The sequence below is a fragment of the Lipophrys pholis genome (assembly GCF_963383615.2).
Source record: "Lipophrys pholis genome assembly, chromosome: 6".
Taxonomy (NCBI): Eukaryota; Metazoa; Chordata; class Actinopteri; order Blenniiformes; family Blenniidae; genus Lipophrys; species Lipophrys pholis.
This window is the reverse complement of record NC_137629.1, coordinates 19,335,535-19,354,663: the sequence shown is the minus strand read 5'-3', so window position 1 is coordinate 19,354,663 and position 19,129 is coordinate 19,335,535. Positions and strand designations below refer to the sequence as shown.

Below are 19,129 nucleotides of genomic sequence, written 5' to 3'. Positions count from 1 at the left end.
AGGCAGTGGAAACACAATGTGAAAAGTGCTTCTGCTTGTGCATGCACATCATGAGCCTGGCATGATGCAATTACAGCTACCACTCCACCAAACTGACAATTTCATGATCTCACCATTCGTCCTCCCGTGTAACAATGACCTTGTCCTCCATCTGCAAAACCAGCAGCAAACTCAACACTTGACTCGGCCGTCTTGTCCCACGGGGGAACTATTCCAGAGCAAGCTGAATAACAAGGTCCAACTAAGCCAAGGGGAGGCGATAATCAGGCCAATCTCGTGTCCCCAAACTGGACTCCCCCCAGACACCCAGTGCACCTCAATATCCTGTTCATCCATACCCCACACAAACAGGAGCACAAAGCCTTGAGTAATGCTCAGCCGACGTGGCGCTGCCAGAAAAGAAACAAGTAATGCTGTCACAAAGCACCAATTTTCCAATGTGTGCCTCGGGGCAAGTTCTATAATAGTTAGAATCCGTGGATGGATGTAGGCAGGAAGCTCCGCTCTTGAGACAGCAGTCGTTCACTGCAATCCTGAAATCATCCGTCACAATGACGCGCACCTCGCACGTGGAAGTCAAAGATAGTCAAAACATTCCGTGACATTTTAAAGCATTACTTTAATAACTGACGACCAAGGCAACTCCAAACGGACAACAGATTATACTGATTTCCAAAATAATTGTTCACTAGATGTTTTCGATGTGTAATCCATGAAGCTAACGCAGCTCCTAAAGTTTCATATATGCAGTGGTTTTGAAAAAAAATAAAATGTCGCATTTATGAAGTTTCAATTACAATTTGGGGATGGTAAACATTTCTTTACATTTTCGCAGATTTTGAACATGACTTCTTTTCCTTCTTTTTCTTTTCAGATTTTTTTTTAGAATAGAATAGAATAGAATAATTAATTTATCCCAGAGGGAAATGTCTTTTAGCATTGCTCCACACAAGATAAATATAAATAAAGATGAATAATACCAAATAAGACAGGATAAAACTAAATGTGTATTTTAAATATGAATATGCACAAGGCATAACAGTGACTAAAATAAATACAGAAAGGATGAAATCGGCCAAAACACATAAAATATAGGGAGGATATATTGTGGCTGCAGGAAGAAAGCACATTTGAGCCATTTTAATCATTTCATCGACTTTTTAAGCAGGTTTACATGTTTCTATCTTCAATTTTTTCTTTTTTCCCCCTTTAAAAAAATCCTGCTATTTTTGCATTTTTTTCCCCCCATTTCTTGTGGTTTGAGCAATTTTTTTCTCATTTTAGTTATTGTGCCATTTTTTAAAAAGCCTTTTTTATCCGAGAGATAAAAGTCATTTTGAAAAATGTGTCTGGTGTATAAATACATAAAACGAAGAGAGAATATTTATTTAGGTCTAATTTAGTGAAAGCTGCAGGGAGCCATTACAAATGTGTCAAAGAGCCACATTTGGCTCCAGAGCCGCAGGTTGCAGACCCCCGTCCTAGACCTTTTTGCCGTGAGGGGGCAAAAGCTCTTTCAGCTCTGGGATCAACTGCCCAACCTAATTATCTATTTAGTCCCCATTAAAAGTAAGTACTGAGCTGGCCATGCCTGCATTCTGCTGTCCGGCATCACATTGAGCTCATCTCTGAAGAACAGTGGACATTTCAGAGCTTGCAAATGAGGCTGTTTGTGGTCAGTAGGTATTTCACTAATGGGAGGCAAAGCCCACCACACCCATTTCCCCTCCAGTCTGCTCCAATTCTTTTCTTCTCCTCCTGTCCCCACGGCAACCACACTGACTTCCTGCTTCCTCCCAGGCCCTGCAGCCACAAAGCGCCCTAAAAATAAATTGCTGGACTTTTCCTGAACGCAGTTTTGTCACCATTGTTCATCCATCAGCTGTTTATTCGTTCAGCTCAATTTGGCTTTCAGTAGAAAGTCAAGTCAGTGGGTCAGAGCATGGACAGATTTGAGAAACAGCCCGAGACAGCTGAGACAGAGGAGAGAGGCTGTGCCAAGTAGGGTGGAGAAACAGTGGTTAAATGCATCAAAAAGCAATATCATACCATTCCTCTGTCTCACAGCTTCGGGAGAAATAGTCCTGCCCGTGCACGATGTAGCCATGGGGCCAGAAAAGGAGAATCGTAATTTAATGACGAATCAGAACAATATCTGTGTGTTCTGAGACGGTGGAACAAGATGAATCTACCCTGCGACTGTGTTCTCCGTGTCGGCCCCTTGTGAGACTGCGTAACATTGTGCAGCTCCAGCAGAACTGAAGGCAGAAAGTCTGTGAATAAACACTGCCTGAACTTAAGGAATATGAAGTCTCTCGTGGAATAAAGCCAGGGTTTTTGAAGACAAGGTTGCTGGGGAGAGACACAAAAACTACAAGCTTACTTGATGTACCCTTTACCTGCAATCCTCACTTATGCAACAAAAATGGAACGACGCTGTTGTGATAAAAGAGAGAAAAATAAGTGTATTTCTGGTATTTATAGTTATGCACAGAAGTCCAACTCAACACGGTCCTTCTGTACCTCTATAAAGAAACTAAATTAGGTTGGAAATACTCAGATTACCACTGTTTGGATTAAAGAAAGCAGTTGCTGGCTGTGGCTTCATATTTATTCCACACTCTCATGAAAGGCTGCAATTTTCTCATTTCATTGGGAATCAAATGTGCACATTCCCCCAATTATGTAGCTATATCTGTAGACATGATTATATTGTGTACTACATTTGATTAATAATAAAAAATGAGACATATACTGTAAATGATGAGATAATGAAAGTATTTCACCCACTCTGTCTCGGAAAAGTACGCTCTTTCTTTTTGTTTTTGACTCCTCAACTCTGAAGCTTATTAAACCACCTCCTCGAAACGTCTAGGGAGTGGAGTGATTTAAAGGACCAGTGTGAGAAGTCTGTTAAAAAAAATTTGAATATTCTCATGGAGGGAAAACAATGCCTTCTGCTAAAACACACTGTAACAAGCTCCCCGAACGCAGCGCGGCAGCTTTCCACAAACTGAAACAAAACAAAACAAAAAAAAAAAACAGGCATTAAGGAACTCTGTTGAATCTACAATCTCATTTTTCCAATTTCTGTTTCTGTTCTGCATCAGTGCCGATGTGTACTTAAATAATTGGTCATTTGAGACCCCAGCTGTGGCACGAGGGATAAAGCCAAAGGACCTTTGCGAGGATTTGGTTGCTTTTTCTAAACCAGCAATTGCACTGTTGCTGGTTGTGAGCGTAGTGAGCGTGCTCGCTCATGTCACCATTCATCAGAGCATCGCCCGCCACCTGCGGCCCCAAACAGTGGGGCGGGCAGGAAGAGGAGCCCTTCTATTTTTCCCGAATTCTCTGACAGCAACATTTACATGCAATGTTTGCTCTGTGTTGGTATATTTAGATTTTTATTGTAGCACTTCTGGCATCACCTGGGACACCGGGGGGGTCGGGCTACGAAGAGCCCACTCCCAATGAACTGCCGTTCCCCTGGATTTGGGGAACTCTGGGTGAATGGTGGGGAGGTGGTTACAGAACTCCCCCTGCCCTCTGAGCAAGAGCGATTTCACATTCTCACTGCTTCCTTGCCACCAGAGTTCAAAAGCAGAACAGCAGATTGAAATGCAAAACTCTGCAGTGAAACCTTATTTGGGTGAAGGCTTGTTTGGTATTCTGTCTTTCTGAGCGCTCTTCTTTCAGTTGATAGGTCGGCTCCCGCCATCAAAGACTTTGCTGACTGCACCTGATAGCGTGCAAAACATTCCCTAACAAGCCCGTCGTCCCGAATGCACGACGGCACTCGGGCACGGACGCTCACAGAGACTTGCGCGCTATCGCAGATAGAAACACCATGACCGCAGGAAGCAGGTGTTTGTCACAAACCTGGGGGGGGATGAGGGGGGGAGAAAACTCCATTTGTGGGGATGAGAGAATGGAGAAGGGGCTGATGGAGGGAGGGAGGGAGGGATGATGAGCTATATGGGGTCAGTAAGAAAAAGGGAGGTGGGTGGAGGGTGAAGACGAAAAAGAAGAAAGGGAGGTTGCATAATACCTATATGTGATTCAGGGTATTCTGCGATGCCGCATGTGGTGGAGCAGGGAGTCGGGGAGGTCAGAGGCAGTAAGTTAAGCTAAATAATGTATACAAGAAGTGGCAGCTGCCATAAAAATCCAGCCCGTCTTTCACAGAGGCCTGCAGGATACATTCTAACTAGCAGCATACTATACAGGCAGTTAGCTTCTGTCTCATTGTGTCACGCCATCACAAAGTGAACAAACTGTAGAGCTTTGCATTTTATTATCATTACGATTGCTCAATTGCATAGTTAGTGGAAGCTCGGCATGCTCATGAGGTGATGTACTTTTTAAAAAAATATGATGACCACCCTGCCACCCCTGGGGTCGCCACCCATTTGACTCCACCAGTTTCCTGCCGGGTGCTCCTACTGATACGAACCCTCGGTGAGGTTCGGGAGCACTGGGATTCCTGGGCCTGACCTTTCAGTCAAAAGCTCTCTGCGTTAACCTCTCGGCCAAGACTACTTCTGTACATAGTTGAAGTGTGAAGAGGTCGATTCTCACCCTCTCCATTAAAACACAACCTTGTGCCCATTGGATGAGTCACTGGCGGTCCAGCGTTTCATGTATATTCAGAAAATCTACATTATACTTCATGCCAGTTGAGGTCAACTATGAATAGGATAGGTTAAATGTGGAGAAATATCATCCCCAACCGATCAATATAGCACGCTTTCTTTTTCTTCCTTTTCTTTTCTTCCTCCTCCCCACAGAAACGTCTTGGAACCCACAACCTTCTCCCGACGAAGGAGGAGCGCTAACCACTAACCCACCATGCGTCCCTTGTGAAAACTGTAGTAGAAGGAAAATGGATTCAAAATATCTTATTTATTCTTCAGCTAGAAATAAAAATGCGAAACCATTCTGTTATAAAGATTTATAAAGATTCCATGTACAGGTAAACCTCACATTGCACACATACGTTTGTAAAAGCTTATATATATATATATATATTCAATTTTCCACATTTGCCTTATTGAATAGAGAATATTGAGCCTGTGCTTTAATGAGATTTACAACATCTAAAAATTGTTTATGATTGCTTTGCGGCAAATAGACTCAATCTTCAGCAGAGATGCTGCCGTTGTAGTGCTTCCTCCTCTGGCTCCACACAACTACTATTTACAGACTGTACTAAAAAGATGTTTTCTGTACTGGTCTCTTTTTTTCATTCCTGCAATCTTTTCAGAATCTCTTCTGTGTTACTACACAGCTATGATTTAGTCACTTTTTTTTTGTCACGCACTTGCCACTCCATCTAATCGCTTCATGGTGAATGCCAGCCAACAAACAAACAAACAGATAGTTTGTGATCATTCAAGTAAAGAGGGCTGAAGTCACACATTTTAGTACACTTTGTACAAGATCGTAGTAAATCATGACACAATTCATGCTATTTTGAGAGGGAAGAATGCCACGAGTCTATTCTATTGGCTGCACGTTGTTGTTGTTGTTGTTTTTCTTTTTCTTTTCTCAGAAGCTAAAGTTATGCATGTATTCCCTCTGAGTTGATGAAACTGCCAGCAGCCTTATCGACTTTACGATCTGTGGATTTCCAAAGAAGGGCATTGTGTAAACAGGCAAACCAGTTTGACGGTAAGCACTCATCCATGGCATGAAGGAAAGTGTTAAGTGTAAGGTTAGGATGGAAAATGACGCTTCACTCACACTGGTCAGCTGTCAGACAATCACACACAGCTGTGATCTTCAGTCATGAGCCACACCACTGCACTCACTTTGTGCACAGACAAATCATTTCCTCTGCATAAAAACAGTATTATGCACTTGTTTGGCAAATCTGCCCACGTAATAAGAGCACGCCGCTGTACAAGTGTCTGTTAAAGTGAATGGGATTCGAAATGACCGGTTCAATTCATTTTCAGGTCAAAATGTGCCAACGATGAATTAGGTGACTCATCATTTTAAATTTTTGCCCGAAAAAAATTGCGAAAATGAAACTTTTATTTGAACAAATGCAGTTGCACCATATGCACTGTAGATTTAAATCTGATCATAGGATCAATCAAAAAAAAATACCATGAATGTTGACAACATAGTATCATTTTTACCTGTCATGTAGATTTTGCACATTGCAATCATATTACCGACCAAAAGGTGACTATTTTTGACTTAGGACCAGACAAAGTGTTTTCCCCTAACATCAAGTTGTCAAACCGCAATGAAAATAAACAGTGCATTACACAAACGGTGGACACCGACGGCTGAGGGTAAATCAGAGCGAGAAACTGTCACAAATAATCCAACTGGTGCTGCTTAACAAGCTCCAAAGTGCTTCAGGCTCAAAACAGTCTCATAACAGAAATGACTGCATGTTGTGATATCAGTGAAGCCATCCACCCAAATATCCCCACTGTCCCACAGTGGCAGCACCATGACAGAGTTTGAGTGATGAACTTGTACAAATACTGGCTCTGATGAGATAAGTGTTCCGAGAAAGCACAGGCACAGATCCGTGCGTGCACAGACATGCATGACCCGGCAAAACACGAAGCCTAATGCGGAGATGCTGTGAAACAGGATTCACCAGTGAGTCAGGGCGTACAGACACAGCCCAGCTCTCCCAGTACTGGGGAACATGCAGCTACACAAAACCGAAAAGAGCTTTTATGTGGAGAAAAACATAAAAAAAACCTAAAACTTCCTTTCTCTGGAGTTACGTAAGACAAGTGCCCTGAGCCCCAGTCTTCATAACATAGAGGAAAAACACACCTACATGTCAGCATGGAGTCACATGACCGTGCTGCACGCCCATGACAACACCAGCACAAATACACACACTTTGGAAGAACATGCCTCAGAAGGTTTTGCTATGACCACCTGCTGAAATCCGGTTAGAGACACTTTTAATTTTAATCAGCGCCCTCCACCTCTCACTAAACATTAGCTGGTGACTGAATAAAGTCAGCACATATGTGCTTGCACCATGGCAGGGGAACAAGGTTAAATGAACTGCTGAAAGACCACAAACTGTAAATGTGGTTATTTTGCACAGAACCTATTCCCTTTTTTATTTTTTTAACAGGTTCCTAAAAAAAAAAAAAAAAAAAAGAAAAGAAAAGAAGCCTCGGGTGAAACAAATGCTACACATTCACAGTGTGTCTGACGGAGACATCACAAGCTGGTGCGATTCATTCCTCACCAAATAATGAAGTTGTCAATGCAATGACTCATGCATCCTGACAGATAAATTCTCAATACACTGGAGGAGCACGCGAAGTGTGCACATCAGAGGGCGTATGGTCGGGGCTAAAGGCCTAATACACAAAGCAGAAGAAGAAGAAAAAAAAAATACATCTCTGCATGTGGTTGAATTAGACGAATAAAACACACGAACACAAGTGTGTACGTATGAGGACTCATTCATCTCAACATTGTCCTTTCTTTCCCTCTCTGCCATATTTGCCCAGCTCGCCACTGCCTGCTGACTCATGCGTTCATAATAAATAGATCGCATTGCATAATATGATTATGCCCAGACAGACCTAGGTTGGCCCAAACTTAATCATATAAGATTTCTGTTGAAACTCTTAATCTGCATGGAGCCTTTAATAAGACAGGCCCTCTTTTTTTGACACGTTGACAGCAGCTCTTCGGGCACAGCATTAGTAACACACAGGAAGACTGTCCTCTCATCTGCATCGGAGAGGAGAGGAGAGGAGAGGAGAGGAGAGGAGAGGAGAGGAGAGGAGAGGAGAGGAGAGGCTGACTGGGGGAGAAATCCATTTAAATGAAAGGGAGAAGAGAGGCGTCAGCATTAGCACTTAATCCACTGCAGTGAGAATGCTTTCTCTCTGCCTGCGGCCTCTAAGCCTGACATGTCATCCAAACAGGAAGATTGTAACACACACTATCCCGGATCTCAAGCAGCAGATCCGACCATGACGAGCCTACGAGAGCCATACAGCTCTCAACCATTCAGCTGCACTGCAGAACCGTTGCCGTGCTAATGCTGCATTACTGTTGTCATGCCAAACACAGTCACATGCAGAGGTAAGCACACGGCAGGGAAATGAACCATCCAACACTTTCACTCCAAAAGAGTGGCAGTTAATAACTTCTGTCATCTGGTAATTTATCGTGACAAATAAACAGATCCCTACATTTATAATGCCAAAATATTCATGTTGTACAATCAAACATTAGCTTGAATGCAGTATTTCTGGGATTTGAATTTGTCAAATTTATACCGGATTGTGGGAACTTTGACACCGTCATCCTTTAAATTTCAGTCTGCTGCACATGGACTTCTGAAACACAAACACACACGAGGCATTTCCAGTGCAAAGTGTCCATGTTCCCTGCCCCGGGGGAGGGCCACGACAAAAGGGAGCATCTCTCTTCCCTTCTCTCCCACCCCTTTTTCTCTCTCTCACCCACACACGTTCTCGATTTAGCTCACGCTTAAAAAGGCTGCCTAAAGATAGAAGCACAAAGATGAACAGGAGCCAGCGAGTGTCATGGCAACAGCGTGTAGTGGTTCACAAACACTATTTAGATCAGTAATGAAAAGTTATCATCAAAGCCTAAATGCGGTAGTATCACTTCTTTAAACGTGCCGTTTACTAATTTTTTAATGTGGAGGCCAGTTCGCACCGAGAACCCACTGTTTCCGATTCTAGAGCTGAGGAGAAAACTGTGATTAAAAACCAGGTTGCTTACTGTAGCTCACGCAGTATATCGCAGTCAAACCTCAGTGAGTCCTTGAAAAAAGTTTGACGACTGCAGAAAATATGACCTCTATTCCCTTATTTTGGTTGTAGTCTGTTAAATTACTCGGAACATAATTAATATTATTTTTATTTTTTTAGCTCACGGCATGTTGTATTTGGCTGAGATCTGTCTTTGGAGCTTTTTATGTAACAAAATGACACACGTGTGCGCGCGTGGAGTTATTTGTGTCTATCATGAGACTGATGCACTTAAGATTTGTGTGTACACAGAGATGTGTTAAAATATGTGCAAATATTTTTGTGAACATATAGAACAATGTGTGTGCCTGTGTAATACGGCGCATAGCATGACTAGTGCAAGGTCCTGTAAATTTCTGCCTTCACCCCCACCTCCGACAGATCTCCGTCCTTTCTCCTGCTCTGGCAAACAAAAATTGGTCTTTAACTGCATTTGCTCTCAATGTCGGCGGGCAGTCTCACGCCTGTCAAGCTCTTTGGGTTTTGGTTTACACTGTCTCTCCTTAGCTATGGGGCAGGAGGGTCGAACATACGGCCCAGGGACCAAAGCTGGGTCCAATCCGGCCCGTGGGATAACAATGACAAAAGTAAAACATTAGTGAGATGCCATTAAGTCGTACAACGCTGAATGTGGAACTTGTGGAACTGACAAAAATCATTACACGATGTATACACACACAAAGCCCTCCGCATACATAAGCACTCGTTATTTCACGAGTGTAAAAGCTCCATACAGTTTGACTCTACAATGGCTAAATTACATGTAGAGCACAGACCTTGTGAGTTGTGGTAACATAGTTGTGGGTGCTGGAACAAGCCCCAGAAATGTGCACTATCCTGTCAGGATATTTTAGAAAAACTCTGAAAAAAAACGGTATCTCTTCCCACTACTATCCCCCCGAGGCGGCTCGCACATGAAAGCACCAATTCAGAAATGCCTGGTTTCTTTCCCCGGCTAGTATGACTCCAACATACTCTGAAGCTAATTTTACACCACCGACAAAGACACTTCTCAGAGATTCCAGCGCACCAGGTATAAAGACATGATTTAATGTCACTCTTCAGTCAGGGAACTGCACGTGCTTTCGGCATGTCTGAAATTCTGGGTGCCCAACTCGGGATAAGTAACTCAGGGTGAGTAATGGCCTGAGAGTACTGCACGGCATCAATCCACATGGACACCCTCTTCATGGATCACTCCCTTCATTATCTGATGAAACATTGACCGGTGCCTTGTCATCTCCATCTCACACGATCAGTAAAAGGTTATCAGTCATGCGTCTAATGAATAATAAATTGCAGCCACGTGTTTTCATGTGTCTCCCGAGGGAGCGAGTTTCATGTTTGTGTATGTAAACATTACCTTTCCTAACCAATGTGGTTTTCATCCACTTGTGCAGACAGTGGAGCGAGTGAACGCAGCGACCACATGAATCCGCATTTGTACGTGTGTTTTTAAGGGTTGAGTGGCACTCACTATGTTAACCTGCAGCGGTTCTGACCCGGGTCTGAGCAGCCGCCTCCTCCTGCAGCTACCGGAGCCTCCAGACCGCAGGCGCACGGATGACGAATGGCCCACATCTCCTGGGGGGGGGGAAAGAAAAACAAAAACGCCCACACACATAGTCACACGGGCAACCAGAGGATCTATGTACCAAATACGTATCACTCAAGATGTTGCAAATAAAAACATAAACGATACCTGATGGAGGCAGGAGTAGTGCCAGAGCTGTGAGAGTGCTGGGGGGTAGTGGCAGGGAGCGACATCTCTGGAGAGATACCCTGTGTGGGGGCTCTAGCGGTGACACACCCAGAGGGCGAGACAAGGCCTGGAGGGGACTGAGTAGTTAGAACATTACCTATACTCCATACATTGCTATTCTGATGCAGACACACACACACAAGGTTGAATACAATCACTCTTCTGTCCTTCACATGAAAAAAAGAACTCCTTTTTTTTTTTTTTTTTTTGCTGTGAATTAAAAGTATCTCACATCAAGCAAGTCTATTCTGGTGCATTGGTCGGTGTACATGCCCTGCAGCAAACCGTGAGAGACTATACATCATGCCAACCAGGCGATCTCTCAGGTTAAAATGAACTGACTCTGAGTTAGGGCAATGAGAGGTAGAGCTTATGGGAGCGATGAGGCAGAAAATTGGCCACAGAGAAAAGACTGGTGAACAAGGGAGAGTGAAAGAAAAGCCACAAAGAGAAAAGAAAGAAAGGGTTTGAGAGAGAGAGAGAGAGGGGGGGGGGGTGGAGTGGAGGAAGGGAGGGAAAAAAAGGAGGAAGAGGAGAAAGTGAGCAGAGGGAAAAAGCAGCATCCAGAAATACAGGGCAGTAGAAATGAGGCAGAGCATGCAGCCATTGTTGCAGCTAACAGCGAGTGGTGTATAAATACTGGGTTAGCATTGGGCTGCCCTTCAAAGTCCGTAGTGTGTGTTTGATTCATTATGGGCCAGAGCTATATTTATCTGTGAGTTGGTGGTGACTACGAGTGAGACTTGGCCCTTCTGTGCTCCTTTTTTTTTCCAACACAAGGATGAGGTATATTTATATAAATACTGATTTTTTTTATCTGGGTATAGTTATAGGGCTGCCTATTTGTCAATATTATATCAGTGAATATATGCACGAATGCCTGTGTTGTTTAACATCTTACTGTGTGATGCAGCTCCATGGACTGCGTCTCCCTAGTAACACTGGTCTCTATGACAGAGCACGGCCTGGCGCGAGCAGCCGTCCGTCTCTGCCCCGGAGAGAGTTGCACGGTGGCGGCGGGCCTGCGTCTCCGCCGGGCCAGCGAGCCCACCTCGCTGTAGTGGCTGTAGAGATCTCGGTCCGGGTTTAGCCGCCGCAGGTCCAGCACAACCGAGGCCGGGCGAGGGCGAGGGCGAGGGCGCTTGTGGGGTACAGAGGTCCTCTCATTGCTGGAGTGGGGCATGGCCGGCTGTCTTAGGCTGCAGCCTCTCTGGCTGGCAATCTGCTCGCACAGCTGGGATTGGCACAGATTCTCAGCAATTTTGGCCCAGTAAAACGGTGCAACATTGCATTTCTTGAGTCGGGAATTGGGAGAAAATGTCTCAGTAGATTCGACAACAAAAACCTCATATTTCAGCCGTGAGCTCCTGCTCCTAATTGCAAAGCATGAATAGATAACCAGTTGCCAAGATCATTGGCAGCCACATCTTGGAGGAAAAGATAGGTAGAGTTTATCTTTAAACATCTGATGACTAATGGTGAGGATTTGCCCAGTGCGGTCACGTCTCCTAAGCATATTCCACTCACACATGCAGGCGTGCGAAAGTGACAAATTATCTGTGTGCAGCAGTGTGAGTGACTCTTGAGTTCTGACACTCTTATTAGCAAAGCTCAGTTTACAAAACATTCGCGTAGCCGCTTCCAACTTTTCCCCGGCAGTAATCGTCGATGCTGCCAAAACTGTTAATTTGACAACTTAACTCCAAAACAGGCCGAAACCAACGTTGCACTTGTTGGGGTTTGTATCGCTCAATACACTTTGACACAACAGCAGCGTCTGCACTCGCGAGAGATTGTTTATGAGGTCAGAATAGCTTCACTCTCCAACGGCAGTGTACATGTCAGAGTGAGCCGAGGGTTTTAGTACTTCTAAGAACTCCCATCAGGCGAGGAGTCGCCGTGAGAGGAACCGCCGGCTGATCACGTTACGATCAAAACGTGACAAAGGTTAGATCAATGTGTTAAATGGTTCATCAACTAGTTCTGCTACTATCTGCTCAGTACTTTAGCCGCAGCTTTGAAACTGATCTCTTATGAAGAGTATCTGTAACTTTTATAATCTGGCCATCCAACACATATGACTTCATCTAAATTTATGAAACAAATCACATCAGATATACAGATGATGGTTAAAATTTCAGATAAAAAAAATTAGAATAAGATTTATTGGAATCAGGGGGTTGTTTCTGTGGAGTTTGCATGTTTGTTCCTGTGTGCGTAGATTTTCTGTGGCTACTCCAGTTTCCTCCCACAATCCGGCATCCTACATTAAAAGTTAATTTGTGGCTCTAAATGTTACATAGATGTGAATTAATGCTGCATAATAACAGGTGAACAGGCAATATGCAATGATCTTGTCTTGTATTGCAACAACAATACATACACTTCAGTAGATAATATTAATATCTTTTGGCTTTGAGATTTTTTTTTTCTTCCAAAACAGTGCTCTGTCTCTTGCCCCAAATTACCACCAGCTGTTACTGCACCGGGGTCAATAATGCATGAATGCACGGTGCATTAAAATGTGATATATTGATAGTGATTATTATAACATTAATGGTTATCCTAGTGACTTCAAAGTGCACTTGGGTTTTATCTAAGTACTCCGCTTCTCTCCCGCATGAAAAATAAGAAATCTCAATTCAAGGTTAATTTGTGACTAAATATGTAATGTTAGTCCTGTGCTTGTCACCAGTCCAGATTTTAACTGGTATAGAAGATGGATGATGTTCTTCTGGTCCAAAATGTACAAAAGCATCTGCTACACTTTTTAAAGATTGCAGGCAAGTTGTAACTTTTTCTAACAAACAGGTCATTCCTGGATCAGAAGAGCTGCCAACCAGTTTCTTCTACTTATTACAATTTCCTCAGAATTCTGAAGAAGAAGATATTGCAGTGATCATTAACTAACATGCGATTCCCCCAAAACATTTACTTCAATAGCAACCAGTCCAGAAGTGCTTAACTAGTCCACAGTTCCTCTGAAAATGTTGAGCTAAACAATGACTAATCTGAATCCGATAAAAAAAAAAAAATGCATCCATTGATCGATCTATATCTGCTTAAAGCAGCCTGGAGGGGTCCCTGGTTCCTCACAGGGCAAACAGAGGGACACACAGTTACCCCTACACATACACAGAGACAGTGAGTTTAGATTCACCAACTACTCTAAGGACCACACTTTTTGAATAGTGGGAGAAAGCAGGATAAAAACAAAAAATCCACACAGGCACCGGGAGAATATGCAAACTCGACACAGAAAGACCTTGTCAGTTAGCAGGACTGATCCAGGAACCTGCTGTGAGGTGACAGTGCTCACCACAGCACCGGTCTGCAGCCCCGGCTCCAACGTGTACACGTAAGCAACTTGATGACGGACACAGGACAGAGGATCCATTGTCGACATTGACAGTTGAAAGAAGTTGGGAGTTTCTTGCAACATTTTAAAGCAGGCAACACTGCTTGTTTTCAAAAGCTTTTTCCCCGTCTTACACATACTGTGCTCTAATGTTATTATTCGCTTGTAAGTAAGCCAGGCGCGAATGCCCTTAGACGGCCTAATTTACATGTCTTTTACAGGCATCCAAAGACACACGTAAGACAAGAGACAACCCTACCAAATTATTGTGGGACTGAACATTAGCACCCTTCTTACGGACCCATTCTGCCAAAGCCCTTGCCTTTGCATAATAAACCCCCGTGAAAGTGTGCTGAGTGTTGAGATGTCATATCTCATTTAGTCAGGAGGAGTCGGGGCTAACGTGTCCTGACTCATTGGTGTGACTAGAAGGGGGATGACTAATTCCTCCAACGGAGTGAGAAGGGAAGGGTGCTGTCATGAAACGCAGACGTCACAGAACTGTGGGGCTGATGCAGCCACACACGGCCGGCTCTGTGGGACACGTCGGGTTTCCTTGGAGGCTAACATGTGGGTGGCTGAACAAGGGAAAGGACAAACTCCTTACAGGATGGCTGCGTGCACCTTTGTGATCACCATTTCCTCCTCTCGCCAACAGATGGAGCAAAAGGACAACGACAGAGCAGATGAATAAACCATTGTCCTGGCAGCCTGCTGCCTTGCACTGTTGTTGTTTCACCCTGACAATTCATGTTCCAACACCTTCGACTCATGAGTTTAGCATTAGCAACTGAGCGTTTGCGATGATTTTTAAAAAGCAAAAGAATGACCACGGTTAAAGCAGTAACATAAATGATATTTTGAGCATTTATGCAGTAATTACATGATGCATGCTCCTGGCAATGTTAATGATGTGGAAAAAGCCTGCAATGGAATGTGATTATGGCATAAATGTGGCACATTATACATGAAAATGCTATTCTCGAGGAAAGAGACAAACATAACAGTAGTTTTAGCAACACAAATGACTGACTTCTTAAGTGAATGCATTTATTACATTTCAGTGGCTGGTAATTAATGCAGCTCACTCTGTTTGAGCTCACGTACCTTGAATATTTCTTCTGTGGAATCTGATGCAGGCCCACTATTGGTCATGCTCTCTTTATCACCATGTTGTGATTGGACATTTGCTTCCTGTAAACGGTGGGAGTCAAGAGGAGCATCCCTGGAATCCTGCTCGTTTCCTGTCTGCCCCTCTACCTTTTCCTCTTGACAGAGACAGTTCAATTGACCTCTCTCAACTTCTGCTTCTGTTTTAGCTCCTGTGTTTGGATGAGAGACGTGGTTTTCCACAATGGCTGTGGATTTGTGGTTTGCCTCTCTGTCCACAGGGTTTTCAGTAACCTCAAAACCCTGAAGCCCATTGACAGCTGGATATCCCGGGCATGCCCTGAAGCCTTTCAGCACCACCTTGGGGGATCGTCCACCCGTCACAGGTGCTGGAGCCTCGCTGTCAGCTCCACCGGAGTGTGGGGAGTTATCGGTCAGTGGCGATGACGGGGCAGGCTGGGATTGTGGGAGTCCTTCATTGTGGAGCGTCAGAGACAAGCTGTGAACGCTGTCTGCCGCGCACTGCAGCTCCCGCGGGGAGTTCACAGGCGACCTCTCTCCCTCCGGAGGAGAGAAGGAGCGGGACGTTGTGCGCCATTTTCTCGCCGTCTCTGCCACGCTGTTGAAAAATTTGAACAAGCCACCAAAGTGGCCCTTGGTATCCGATTGTTTCGGGGGCGGCGGCTGAAAGTCTCTGACGCTTTCAAAGTCTACAGAGCCATAGTCAGAGTCCATAGTCTTGTCCAGTGAGGGCAGCTCGGATTCAAAGCTCCTCTCAGAGTAGACAGGATTGTTCTTCCCCAAAAGGGAAATCCTCCTCAGGTAACTCCACACATCTTTGTGTCTCCTTCCTGCACTGTGGTGGGTTCTTGGACTGCCCTTCACGCTGGGCTCCTCACAACTAGCAGCAGTTTTTTGGCAGTTGGATAAATTGTTGTGGCTTTTTTTAGAATAGGAAACTCTTTCAGATGGTTTAAAGCCATTCTGAGTCACGGCCTCTCCTATTACAGTCGACTGATGGCCGTCCATGGGAGCGGAGAGGTCAATGTCTTCAAATGAGCAGTCGAACTCCGCTGTATAGCCAGCATATGAATGCCGCTTGCCACGGTGTTTGAGCGTGCCCCTGCTGGACTGCTGAGGAGTGCCGATCTCACGGCAAAATGACTCCTCGTCTACGAAGGAGCTGCTGAACTTGGCATTGGACAACTTTCCCGTCTTCCCTCTAAACACAGCGGGGGATTTAAGCTTCTTGAAAGAGCGAACTTTGTCAGCAAAGGAGAGTTTAGGGATGGACGCCTCTCCCGGCAAGATCATCGAGTGTGGCCTCCTCTCCAGCTCGGAGACAGCTCTCTTTCGATTCAAGATCTTCCATATGCCCCCCGTGGCGCGGGGCCTCCGGTTGACCTCCTGTCTGTCCTTGACAGGGGTCTGACAAGAGGCAGCGTGGATCTCTCCTTGCCCCTCTGCAGGCCCTGGCCCAGTCTCCTGAATATAAACACTGCCGGTTTCATTCTCCACATCCAGAGAAACATTAAACACTCGGTTGACAAACCCATTAGGGTTGTTGATCTCAGGGGCAGGGTTGTCTGTCTGCTCCATCCTCTCTCATTCTACAGTGTCAGCTATCACTTCCAATGGACATCATTCTTCGGGCCTCTCTCTTTCTCAAACACCTGCAGTAACAAAAGAGTACATTTACAAAAGAGTTTGACATTAAACCCACTGTCTTGTCATTTCAAATTGAAAAATAATATGCCATAACTTTCTGAAAATACCAGTAGAGGTCTGCCCTAAATGCAAAATGCACCAGGGATTAAATGCAAGATCAACATATACAAAATGCTAATTAAACACTAAAACAAAAAGTGCATGAGGGGTCTCTGTGATTTGTGATTCTCAGATGAGGACTTCTGTAGCACGAGTCAACATGCACCACCCTCCCCTGCCCTCCCCAAATTTGCCCCATATCATCCAAAGTAATTATTTGAGACACAGTCCCCGTCCGCCATTTACGCTGGGAGGCTGCGTTGTCATGGAAACACTCACTACAGAGATGCCTGGTTATTTCAGGCCTGCTCCAGCTGTGACATCATCCCAGCTCAGATAAGCTCCTTCTGAGGAAGAGGATGCTCAGACAGCGCTGCCCTTACCACATGCTAATTTCCCCCGCCTCCTTCCCTCTTCTGTAATCCCTTTAATGTATGGAAGCATCTTGTATAATTGGGGCCCCCAGCAAACATCTTTGTTGTTACATGAGATCATAATGGCAGATGGGTTTCAATTAGGGCAGCCTTTTAACAGAAAGCCGCAATTTAATTTATAAGCCGCTTGTCGATAAGGACGGAGGAAAAGTGGCTCCTCAAGCTTTCAAATGCAAGAATGTCAGTTTAAGAGACAAACCACATTATTGTTCATGCAAGTATTCAAATGAAATGGTTCAAGTCTGGCTTTTTGCTTGAGGTGTGTGTGAAGTTTACATGTTCTCCCTGTGTGTTAATGGGTTTTCTCTTGAGTTGTGTGTGTGTGTGTGTGTGTGTGTGTGTGTGTGTGTGTGTGTGTGTGTGTGTGTGTGTGTGTGTGTGTGTGTGTGTGTGTCCGGTGATGGACTGAGGACCTGTTCAGCTAGTAACCTGCCTTCACGCAGAGTCAGCTGGGGTCGTTTCTCACCCTGAAGCGACCCTGAACTGGATCAAACTCTATGAAAGATGGACGGATGGACGGATACCTGCCCAGTTTGTAATACAGTCTGCGTAAAGGACTGACAACCACTGAACTACGCAGGCTGATATCATTGTTGTTTTTAGTTCATTTATAGTTCGAGATCGTAATGTAAAGCGCTCAGTTCCTGTTTAAAGTGATTCAACTTCCATGCGTCTGACAGTCTTGTCATTAACACATAAAGTGTCAATAAAAAAGAATATATACAAATGGAAGCGAGTTAGTTTAAACTTCTAAGCAAAAACAACTTGTCCAAGTTCGGTGTCGCGGGGGGGGGGGGGGATGAATGACCGGACATATGATAACCGAGGGAATTTAACAGCTTTTATCCTGTAAGATTTAAAGTAACTTTTAAAAGTGGAAACTTACCCGTTGTTAAAGAGGGAAAACACCGGCTGAACTTCTCCGGTGCGCTTCTTCTTCCCTGAACTCAACTTCTGTCCCTGAGAGAGAGAGAGAGAGAGAGAGAGAGAGAGAGAGAGAGAGAGAGAGAGAGAGAGAGAGAGAGAGAGAGAGAGAGAGAGAGAGAGAGAGAGAGAGAGAGAGAGAGAGAGAGAGAGAGAGAGAGAGAGAGAGAGAGAGAGGGCGGTGAAACATCCAGCGACTCCCTTTTTCCTTCTTCTTTCTGACACTCGCATGTGTTTAATGTTTGCCCCGAAAAGTCCACAACTATATCGGCAGAGTTGGAGAAGAGTCCCCTGCTCGCAGCAGGAGGAGGAGGAGGAGGTGGAGGAGGAGGAGGAGGACAGCCCGGTGAACTCTTGCCCCGCCAGCTTCTGCAGACGCAGACGCTGTGATTTGTGATAAAGCTCCCACAGGCGCGCGCACAAGCGCGCACCTCAGTACACGCACACACACACAAGTGTATGCGCGCTCACACACCCGTCCAACACTGATACCACTCCCCGCGCACAACCACACACATACAATAAGGCAAAACATTAAAACATCACGGTAATTATTTTTAATTCATTTAAGTGCAGGGGCGGTGCTCGGGGTTGTTGTTTCTTTCATGGAGGTGGGGGGCAGGGCTCGACTTGATGGAGCACTCAAATAAACTTTCTTGAAATTAATTTAATTGCACTTCGTTTTGGAACTGTCAGTGATCAAATACTGTGATATTAATGTCATTATTTTACAGTGATAAAATATCCACTCAAAGGGTTCAGGTGCGTTTCAATAATGTATGATGATGTTTGGCATGTTTACACATTGAAGTGAGTCACTCCCAGCCAGACATTATGATCTATCTCAATACATACCAGCATAGAAGCTCAGGTAATGTTTAAATAGGGATGAGAAGCCGTGTAAAGACAAATATCTTATTTTGCTAAATAATAATAGCAAGGATTGTATAGGTAATTTCATTTTAAATATTAAATTAGCTTACATAGCCAA

At 44.5% G+C, this 19,129-nt stretch overlaps 1 protein-coding gene across 4 annotated transcripts in view; it reads right to left on the bottom strand.

Annotated features, from left to right (window-relative positions):
• arhgef9a (Cdc42 guanine nucleotide exchange factor (GEF) 9a) overlaps positions 1 to 18,185 on the bottom strand; it is a 48,552-nt gene extending 30,367 nt beyond the window's left edge. For 2 of the 4 annotated variants that reach the window (XM_080466420.1, XM_080466424.1), the window contains exons 1-5: positions 18,101 to 18,176; positions 15,011 to 16,686; positions 11,447 to 11,779; positions 10,486 to 10,612; positions 10,261 to 10,367 (exon numbers count right to left, since the gene is read on the bottom strand). In XM_080466420.1, the coding sequence (XP_080322546.1) occupies positions 10,261 to 10,367; positions 10,486 to 10,612; positions 11,447 to 11,779; positions 15,011 to 16,612 (2,169 nt within the window). In that variant the 5' untranslated portion in view covers positions 16,613 to 16,686; positions 18,101 to 18,176. Of the gene's footprint in view, positions 1 to 10,260; positions 10,368 to 10,485; positions 10,613 to 11,446; positions 11,780 to 15,010; positions 16,687 to 18,100 lie in introns of all 4 variants that reach the window. The other 2 variants (XM_080466425.1, XM_080466426.1) reach the window with 2 other exon arrangements.
• Between the last annotated feature and the right edge of the window lie 944 nt (positions 18,186 to 19,129).